Below are 10,859 nucleotides of genomic sequence, written 5' to 3' on the forward strand. Positions count from 1 at the left end.
TATTTTTGTATTTTCTTCAACTTTTTTTTTATCACCAAAATCCTTGAAATTTATATTGAAGTGAAAATTATTGTTATCATGGATAATGGGACTTGATTAGTCTGAATGGATAATGGGACTTGATTAGTCTGAATTTTTTTCTAAATGAAGTTGTTAAAAAATATATTAAAAAAAATCTTTATCAATGGGTCTCAAGAAAATTATATAAGTAAATTTGAGATTATTTTAATCTAAAATTTTAAGATATTAAATTTATGAGTCTTCTTTATTTATATATGTTATTTAATTTTTCTATTTTTAATTCTTGTGAGACTTCATATTCATGATTTTATTCTATTAGAAATAAAAGCAAGATATGGGAATTTAATGATAAAACGTTGTAAGAGAATTTTTTCGTAAAAAAAATAAAGAGATGATTAATTAAGAACAAATAGAATTTGAGGTGTGTAGAAATCAAGCCAAACCTCTACGTAAAAGAAAACAAAATGAACAAAATGGGGGATTTGACCAAGAGCCATTTGAAAAGCTACAAAAAAAAAATCTATAATTAGGAAGAGCATTTATATTGCGAAAGAACACATCCTTAACAAAAGAGAGGGACCTATACCCACCAAGTGAAACTAGCTTAGGAATAGGTATCATGGTTGGCTAGATCATTTGCACATACAATTAAATAATATGCTACCTCTATTTAAAACATGATTCTTACTAATTAATGTTTTAAAAAATTGATCATTATTTTTCAATAAAAAAATGTGTTAAATATGTATTATAACTAATTATAGAAGTGAATAAATGATATTTTAACAAAAAAAAATATTATTATTTCTTAATTAGTTTTTTAAGAACATTTGAAAAACTAATAGTAGTGTTTGGTAAATAATTATTTTTAGTAGGTTGTAGTATTTTATGAGACACTACTTTGAGTAATATTTTTTTAAATATTAGTTTCTCCCTTCTAATATTTTATCCCTCTTTTGTCTTTATAATTTTTATTAAATTTAATTTCTACCCTTTCTTTATACTAGGTAGAATTTTATTATATTTTTTCCGTCTTATTCCACTTACAAGTTACAAAGTTACAAGGTAAGTTTTGTTATTTCTACCGTTGTTTGCATAAAGGTTTTCTTATCTTTACCATTTTATTACAAAAGATGTGATAATGATATGTAATAAGTTTATTTTTTTATTATTTATATATTCATATATTACACTCTTTATTTTAACCATCATATTTATATTATTTATCTTATTATCTCAATTATACTTCAAGGTATTAGTATTCACATTGATAGATAGATCATAGATTTGTTTTTTTCTTTCTATTTTTAAATATTTTTTATATTTCACTATTTATTTTAACTATTACGCTATATATTCTATTGTTTTTAACGTTATATTTTAACATATTTTAACCATTATATTATTAACATAATGAAAGTATGTTGTCTGTTTAAGTGTATGTTATTTTTACTTTATTTTTAAATTTGATTGAAAATATTTTAAGATATAATATAAGATTGGTAGTAGAATACACAATGTGAAAAAAATTGAAACTAAAAAATATAATTAAAATAATTAATCTATAAATTAATAATTACAAGAGTTCATAATTAATTAATTTTTTTAATAAAATAATTTATATAAAGTATCATATAAACATGTTCAATTTTCATTTTACATTTATCGGTTACTTTAATGAATGATTTTATAAAATATTATAATTCAATAAGTTAGTTTAATAAATTTTAACTACGAATTAGTTATAGTAAAAAATTTAACAATTAATTTTTTAGCTTTCAACTAGCTTGTTTGTTATTTTTACTAAACATAATCATAAAGAGTTGATAGATAATATTAGTTTTTAAAATATAATTATATTTTCTAACAATTAACATATCTAATAAATGAAATTCTTAATAATATATTCCATTCAAATTTAAAAAAAATGTTAAGAGATAAATATAAAATGAAAAAAATCTTCATAACTTAATATTTTTATCATCTCTTTACAATAAAGCTATTGAGTATATGTTTAGAAAATTTATTTTATAATATGCACATTATAATGCATAACATATTTTGGAATTTTTTAGAAATGAGGGTGCATTGAAAGTTTGATAAGCCAGTAATCGGTGTGGGCCCTGTGTCGGAGAATAAGATGATCGTCTATGTTACCAGAAGAATCCGCGATACATACAGAGCTTCATGAAGGGCTAATAATGTTCTCAAGCTCCTCCACCTCATTCAATAATCAATACTCGGCCCTTTCATTTGGTACGTGTTTTTCTAGCTCACCACCAACTCTCACCTCTCTTTTATTACTCCCCATAACACTTTTTTATTTATTTTATTTCATCAAATTGATGGCAGGTTCTACTTGCAAATAAACTTTTTGCAAGAAAAAAATGAAATGCCGCATTCTGTTATTTGCAAAATTTTCAATTTACAATTCTTGCCTTGAGGTTGATTCAGTATGGTCCAAGTGGTGTTTATGGTCCAACGGCTCCATCACTTCAGTCAATTCTTGAAAACATTGAATTCGTTGTCTTGATTCAATTTTTGTTTAACTCCAATCAAGGAGGTGATTCTTGCATAATGACTTTTGCTTGAAAGGGTTAAACTTTCCTTTAATATATTATAGCTTCTGATTGCGTGATCAAGTCTTGCATAATTTGCTTCAACTTGGGTTGGTAAACGATTTGCGTGTCAAATAATCAAATATTTATTTTTACTTTTAAATGGTGTTTTTTTTCGCACGGGTTTGAGTTTATTGTCCCATCCCTGTACCCGTCAGGTATCGGGTATCCCCGATCCCGTCCCATACACCATTCAAACTAGAAAAATATTTTTTTAAAAAAAAATATTAAAAATTTGATTTTAAAAAAAAAGTAAATTGATTGTTGAACATTTATTTTTAACTACTTATATATCAATAAATTTATTATAACGCGTGTGTCTACAAAAATAGTTAAAAAAATAATATTAAATTATGTAAAAATTCTAAAATAAAATTAATTAAAAATAAAAATTCTATGCCTTTTGATTAAATTATGCAAAAAAATTTAAAGATTTTAAGTGATAGGATGAGTCTAGTAATCTCATACCCGTACCCAATTTTTGGTTATCGAGGAAAACCCGAACCCATATCCGGTACTTATGCATCTAAAATTATTTGGCATAATATGGTGCATTGCGTTCTTCTAATGCATCCTGACTTAACACAATTAACAAAGTTATTAATCAAATGCAAAATTATGAGAAAAAAAAAACTCACAAATTTTCCTGTTTGGAAATTAATTTGATTATATTTTAAGCAACTATTATATTTTATAATCACACTGCCAAACAATAACCTTAATTTTAAAAAATAAAATAAATTTTCTATTAAAACATTCAAGCGTCTTTGTATATTTCTTTTAATTAATTGGGGCAATAAAAAATTAGTAAATAAAATAAAAAGAACGATCTTAAAACGCCATTCGTTAAGTTCTCCCATTTATTTATAATTTTGATGGCAATTATATGATTGATTCATTTTCTCTGTTTTTATCTTTATCCAAAAGTCAAATATTGGATGTTACTGGGTCTTTTTCCCAAACCTACAGCTAAAGAAAAGTAACTACGCAATTAGTTACGTGGATTAAAAAAGGTGATAACATTGCGTAAAAAGGGATGTCAATATCATTGTCTTACCAAACCGCCAATCAAGCAAAAGATAAAAAATCAAAAAGAACAAAAAGAACATTTCGAAATGGAATTTGATCCAACGAAACCTTTCTAGTTGTGATATGCTGTCATTTGTCAAAAAACTTGTACCAATCATCAGACCACACTTCAACAAGCAAACCTGCATTACCTAGAAAGAGAATCTGCAGGTTTAATCTGATGACCAATGCTGTGACCCACTTCAGAGCAAAACCAATCTGATTTTGATATATGTAGTGTACAACCCAAACAGAGTTTTAACATTTCAGAGCAACATTATAAACACAAAAATAATGCAGAGACAGGTTTGATCTATAAGAGTTCTATAACCACCATGGCTCCATCCAGCTACCTAGAATTAAAATGACGAAAATCTCTATCCCGAAAACTATAAAGTGCGAAACTGAGACGTCAAAAACGACGTACAATTTTTATTCATATGAGAATCATGGCCGCAAAAAAATGCCATCATGTGTTCCATTGGTGCACTCGACATAAATACAGTAATCACAGTAAGAAAATTATAAAAAAAAAAAAAAAACGAAAAAGTGTACCTGGAAACGTCCAGGAAATAAAACTTGTTAGAATCCTGTATTTTGTTAAAAGTGTGACCTTTATATTAATGTCAAATTATTGTATAGAATAAGCACGTATCACCTCCACCACAGGAGCTTGACACATTGGGCACTTCCTTCTGCTTTGAAGCAACTCATTCGCACATTTTGAACATGTACACAAATGACCACATCTGCAACAGAAGCACAAGGATACTCTTAGTGATTACAATCAGGTTGAGATGCAAACTGGCTACAAATCTGTCCTACTGGTTATGAATATTACCTGTACAACAAAGAATCGATATTGCTTTCACAGCATATGCAGCAAAGTCCCTTTCTTACACATTCCCATTTAGATTTATCTTCTGGTGACTCGCAATCATGTATTCCTGAAATAAATTTAACTTAGTCTTCCCAGAAAGCTATATGACAAGAGTTATTTTTCTTTAAAAATCACGGCTCAGTTGAATGGGAAAAAGAGCCCTGAAAATGGAATGTGATGTGGTAAGAGAAATAGCAAACCTGATGAACCAGCAGAGCGATTTAGAGCTGCAGAAACTTCTTGCCTTATAGATCGTTGCAACTCAAGCTGCATATCCATACAAGCCTCCAGCATTCTCTGCATGTTATTCATCCTTTGCTGTAATCGAGCCATGTCAATTCTCAAGTCGTTAATAATCTCCAAATCCTGCCAAAAAGACAAATCAGAGAATTATTTAAATGACAACACATTTATAAAAAAATAGTTATACCCAGCAAATTTAAACTTTTTTGTTCCTATAAATCATTGCATGATAAATCATCAAGCAAAACAAATTTTATAACTTACATTATCTAATAAAATACATTTACAGGACCAATATGCATAAAAATCATTTTCACTTTATTAGAGCATATATTGAACATAGCACAACGCAATTTTACGCACAATTACTAGATGCTGATTATTTATGTCATTCTGTGACCAGTTGTCACGATGGTGGTGCTGGTCCCAAATAGGCAGAGGAGGCGGTATAGGTAAAGAGGGCAGGTTAAGTGGACTATTAACAGTACCCTCCTCCTGACCAACAATTTGATCCCTACTCTGCTGCTCAAGGTCCTGCTCTACTGAGGCAGAAGAAGGGGTTGTTTCTTGCAACTCCCAGTCAATGTTAGCATGACCTTGCCTTTCAACATATGACTGTATCAACTGATCAAGACTCTCACGGAAACTGCTGCCAAGGAGGTTAGAGACACTTCTCCTGCAAGATGAATAGAGACTTATTCTAGATTACAATTTTCATGTTAGAAAGATAACTGCAGAAACTCTTCACTTGTATTTACTTACCTACTAAGAAGTTCTCTGAGTTCAACACTGTACACATTGTCATCTTCAGGAAAATAAAATCCACGAATTCTACCAACTGGAGCACTTTCATGATCAGAAGTTCCTCCCAACCAATTTTCCACAGCCCCTTGGAAGCCACCATCTTCTTGCCACACTTCATGGGATTCTTGCAGACGAGAATTTTCTCCATCTTCGTTTCCCAAACTGTTTTCAGGCCACTCATTTGGTGTATTACTGAGATGATTATCATCAACATTTTCCTCAGTGCTATTTCTCCATTCGGTATTATTCTGATACCACTCACTTCCTTCATTTTCAGAAACTTCTTCTGGCTGCTCTCCTTCTAGAGCACCAGATTCATTCCAATTTACACCATTAACAACATTATCCTCCATATGAATATTGTAATTTGAAGAATAGTTTTCACTATTATTTATATCACCTAACTCAGATTGCTCATTATGCACCTCACTGAATTCTTCATTATTACAATGCTCTGAATCTTCAATTCGCAAGCTTTGTTGGGTAATTTCATTAGCATTATCTTCAGTTGGCATCACATCAAGATTTTGCTCAGTGTTGTCCCCTCTTTCAACATCAGCACTTAATGACGATTGACAATCTAGTGATTCAATTGGCAAATGCTGCAACTCATCTACTTGAGCAGTAGATTCTTGCCAATGTAAATTCTCACATGTGGTACCTCGTACCCAGTTCTGGCTGCCTGATACCCCAAGTCCATTGCTTCCTCTGTCATTAGGGTCAGACTCTTCAGAATGTACACTTGGGACTATATGTGAACTGCTTGATCCCATTTGTTCATTCGTATTAAAATCAATTTCAACATTAGATGACGTATCAGATGCATTGCTGGTTGCTTGACTGCAACCACTATTCTCCCTTCTAGCGAAAAATCCCTCCCTGTTCAGAAGAAAAGTTAATGTCATCGGCATATAACAAAAATCTAAAATAATTAAAATGAAGATGAGGATAAAATAATTAACACAACCTCCAATCAGATTAAGGATTAGCAGCTTTAAGTGCTGTAGTAACAAAAAAAAACATGAATCAATGGGCTTAAGAGAAAATAGAGAAAATATTTACTTTTACCCATCTTTAGCCAGATGAAAGCAGGGAGGGAAATTTTTAAAATGTTAAACCCCATAAAACAGTTGTATTCAATTGTAAGAAATCTTTTTCTTTGTTTTTCAACTAAAACGAATTATTATTTGACATTTGTTTTTATAAAAAGGAAAAAAATGAGCATTTTAATCCAAAATATACAAAATTAGTAATTTAAATGCTATAAATATTAGTTGAACATTCAAAAGATGGATATAGCAAATTTTCAATACAAGCCATCATACATAGTGAAGTAATCAAACCGTGGATATAGATCAACGCAAGAATGCCAGTGCACAAGATGTCATACATTTTTTCTGGTAAAAACTTGCATATAGATTAAAAAAAAAAGGCAAGAAAAAATGTACTTGAAATCATCAACTTAATGCCTTAAAGAAATTCATACCTTAGACCTGATACAGTTTGTCTTCGCCTCAAGAAGCCCAATTCACTTTCTGCAACAGAAAGGGGCCTGTTATTATCAACAGGTCTATCATTTCTCAAGAATCTGCCTCTAAGCAATGCCTGTAAACATTTTAAAAACACATTCATCAAATAGAGGACAAAGCTCAGGATTTAAATCACGTCCTAAATTTTAAAATATGCTTGATGGGATAAAAATTAACAGTATTTGGTATCACCTTTCTTAGGTTTTCTAAATTATTGTATTTCAGATTATTTCTGCATTAAGAATGTTTTATAGTTGCCTCACATTAGTACTTAGGATTTTAAACATAAGTTTACTACCCCTACAATAAAATTATATTACTTAAATTTTGCCTTGAAATTCAGTGTATAACCAAACTAGTGTGAATCTCTTACACAGTTCACAGTAACAAAGCTGAAAGCTCCGAACCCAAACTTAACAGCTAATAACCACATGATACAGGAAAAGGGGATAATAGTACAAAAAGAAAGTATTAATCATTTATTAGACAAACCTGAATGCGATTTCGATAGGGGAATTGCGACACTGCCCGATGGTCCAATAACTCATGAATTTCTCTTTGCCTTTCCCTCTCAGCCTTCTTAAGCATATCAAGCATAGCTTGTCGGCCACATAATTTACGTATTCCCCTCCGTGTATGCTCAGTTTGGCCCCCAATCTGGTTAACAATGAGTCCATCACGCACACGTTCAATCTGTGTGTCAATTTCAGCAGATGGTTCTTCCCTGTTTTCCCCAGACGAAACACTTCTCTGCTGGCTACTCATTTGTACCCACTCCCTAATAACTCTCACCCTTTCCTGCTCGGTTTCCCCAAGCCATTCTCCCCTTGAACCGTTATTTCTTTCAGAAATGTTTGATACATGATCCCTAGCACCACTATTCATCCATTCCCTGAAAATTTGCCTCACTCTTTCCCTTTCAACTTCTCCCAAGTCAGAAGAGTTCTCACAGCTGGAATTGTTTAAGTCCTCGTTTCCATCATGGGATTCATTCTGACTTTGCGACTGTGACCATGTTTCAGATTCATTCTCACCCAAAACGGTATCTTCTATAACATGTCGCTGCCCTCTTTCTTGGATATCCAGTCTATCTTCTCGTGAAAGGTCCGCAACCAACCCATCCCTCCTTTGTTCAAGAGGTACTTCACCAGATCTTCCTTGAACTTGATTCACCACATGTTCATCTTCAATCTCTCGCCACATTTGCAAGAGCGAAGATGACCGGGTGCTTCCCCGTCTTCCATCTCCCCCTCTCCCAGACGACTGGGAATGGGAGTCCCTCAAGAAAGAAGAGTCGAGCACAGACACACTGTGTAGACCAGCAATAGCCATTCCTAGATTACTTTTACTTTTCTAGCAAGCAAACAGATCTCTTCAACCCATCTCATTCAAACGCACTAAAATTCGCATTGGGTAACATCGAAGGAAAAAACAAATTCATTCAAACACGGATCTTTTTTTATATTTTCATGGATTCACCCATCACATAGGCCAACATCATTACTCTCCTTGCCAATATCATGACCACCGTCATCCCCATCAAGGAAACGGAATCCAAACTTCAGAATTTTCCAATTGAAGGTATCACCGCTACCTACACTTAGTCCTGCACCAAGAAAAAAAAAACGGAAGAAAAACAATAAAAATCAATTTACGTTCCTTTATTCAAAGTCACAATCGAAGTTCGCAACCATAACATCAGAATAAAAAAAACAAAAACATATATTAGGAACATGCCAAATAAATAAATAAAAATTATAAATAGCTACACTAAAAACACCTGAACGGAAAATTTCTCAGATTCCACAATTTCAGCGAACCTCAGCAAAACGCGGCCATTCGGCTCACCGCCCCGGGGTTCGTCATTTCGACTCCGGAAAAGGAAATTCGAAAATTCATTTCTCACCATTTCGCTCAGAAAACACAAACGCGCCACAGAGGAAATAAATTAAAATAATTCCAAACGGAATTCAAATTCGCATTGCTAAATACACAAATATCCGACCAGGAAAGAGAAGCACAAGCAAACAAAATTGAATCCAGAGGATTCAATTCAGCAAAGGAACACAAAAAAACAAAACAGCACGCGTTTTTAAGAGATTGCAATTTAACAGAAACATTGAAGCGTGAAAAGGAACGTACCGGTGAAGCTGAGCTTTTGATTTTGAAGTAAAGGAAAAGAAACCCTAAACGCGAAGAGAAAGAAAGAAAATTCAGAGAGAGAATAATGACAACGAAACTGGAAGCACAGAGATAGAGAGAGAAAGAGAAAAAGAAAGACAGAGCGAGAGAAAGAAAGAGCGGCGATTTAGAATTAATAAATGTTGACACGTTTGCATGGAAACTGCCGTAACGTAAAAATAAATAATTAAATATTTATTTTTAAGCGATTATTATCATTCCGTGACACGTGGCAATCGCCCCCTCTTCCGGGCAAGTGCGAAATGCTTCCTCTCAATCTTGAATTGAACGTGAAGGTTTTTTTAGCCTGCAGAAGGTCGAACCTATACTACACGGAAATGGAAGTGAAGTGATTTCCTTTTCCTTTTCTTTGTTTTTTTTAGGATTAATAGAGATTTTTGTACCAAATATATAATTTGCTAATAGATGTATTTTTTAGATATGAAAATATAAAATGTATTAGACATTAACTTCTATTTATTAACATTAATAAAATAACCTAAGAGGATATATAGAGGAATAAATTTGTCATTCAAATAATTGTCAATATAGTCATACTGACTATGTTGAATAAAAATGTCAATAAAATGTCATTTTTTTATATAAATGTCAGTAATTTTTTTTTGGACGAAAAAATGTTAATATTTTTTGTTAGAGTAAAATATTAGAATTTGTTTTAGATTTAAATGTCAGTACGTTTCATTAGATCTAAATATCAATAAGTTATTATTATTAGATGAAAATGTCAATTTTTTTATTGGATCTAAAATTCAATATAGTTCTATTGGACTAATTTTTTAAATCTGAAATTTCGTTTCATTTAGGTAAAATATAATTTTATGACAAAATTTCATCATTTTTTATCGTTACAAACATAACATTACAATAATCAATTAAAAATATATTCACAAACATAATTTAAAACAAACATAATAATAACGATAATATTGATTATCAATCATAATTTGTCTGTTATAATAGAAATTATCCAAAATAAATATTGTAATAATATACCAATCATTACAAAATTTTCCAAATTATAATAATTAGTTATAATCTACTATAAAAAAAGATAAATATATCTCATATTTTACTTATTCGAATCTTGACATTTTATTAATGGAAGTTAATGTCCGGATATATTTGTCGCACTTTTTACACTATCGGGTCTAAATTTTATATTTTTATCTTTCAGGGACACATTTATTGGCAAAGTGAGGAGACGGAAAGTCAAGAAATATCATATGACAAATATGTCTCTATATTGACAATTAGATATGATCATGTTAACAATCATTTCTATGACAAATTCGTCATTCTATGTCATGTAGGTTATTTTATTAACGATGATAGACATAAGTTAACGATCGGATATATTTATTGTACTTTTTATATTTTTTTGAACTAAATTTTATATTTTCATTTTTCAACACATTTGTCAATGAATTAAACATTGAGGGACATTGACTATTTACCTTAACTAATCTTAGTTAATGAAAATGGATTCCAAGGATT

The 10,859-nt window shown here is 31.1% G+C and overlaps 1 protein-coding gene across 2 annotated transcripts; it reads right to left on the reverse strand.

Annotated features, from left to right (window-relative positions):
• Window positions 1–4,119: 4,119 nt before the first annotated feature.
• On the reverse strand, window positions 4,120–9,471 carry LOC100801329 (uncharacterized). 2 transcript variants are annotated; one of them, XM_006591038.3, is made up of 8 exons: window positions 9,306–9,471; window positions 7,656–8,769; window positions 7,121–7,239; window positions 5,593–6,513; window positions 5,194–5,506; window positions 4,788–4,953; window positions 4,549–4,654; window positions 4,120–4,456 (listed from the first exon to the last, which is right to left on the reverse strand). In XM_006591038.3, the coding sequence occupies exons 2-8, from the start codon at window positions 8,493–8,495 to the stop codon at window positions 4,339–4,341; spliced, it is 2,583 nt and encodes an 860-aa protein (XP_006591101.1). In that variant the 5' UTR covers window positions 8,496–8,769; window positions 9,306–9,471; the 3' UTR covers window positions 4,120–4,338. The 2 variants fall into 2 exon arrangements, with proteins under 2 accessions (XP_006591101.1, XP_006591102.1); XM_006591039.4 differs by having other exon boundaries at window positions 8,944–9,471.
• Between the last annotated feature and the right edge of the window lie 1,388 nt (window positions 9,472–10,859).

This window comes from Glycine max, chromosome 11 (genome assembly GCF_000004515.6).
Source record: "Glycine max cultivar Williams 82 chromosome 11, Glycine_max_v4.0, whole genome shotgun sequence".
Taxonomy (NCBI): Eukaryota; Viridiplantae; Streptophyta; class Magnoliopsida; order Fabales; family Fabaceae; genus Glycine; species Glycine max.

Bases quoted from the DNA above. Each gene is read 5' to 3' on its own strand.
- LOC100801329 (XM_006591038.3), bottom strand. From the start codon at position 8,495: ATGGCTATTGCTGGTCTACACAGTGTGTCTGTGCTCGACTCTTCTTTC. The intron at 6,514-7,120 runs GTATGAATTTCT...TCTTCTGAACAG, and splicing joins CAAACTGTATCAGGTCTAAG to GGAGGGATTTTTCGCTAGAA. The intron at 4,457-4,548 runs GTAATATTCATA...CTTCTGTTGCAG, and splicing joins ATCGATTCTTTGTTGTACAG to ATGTGGTCATTTGTGTACAT.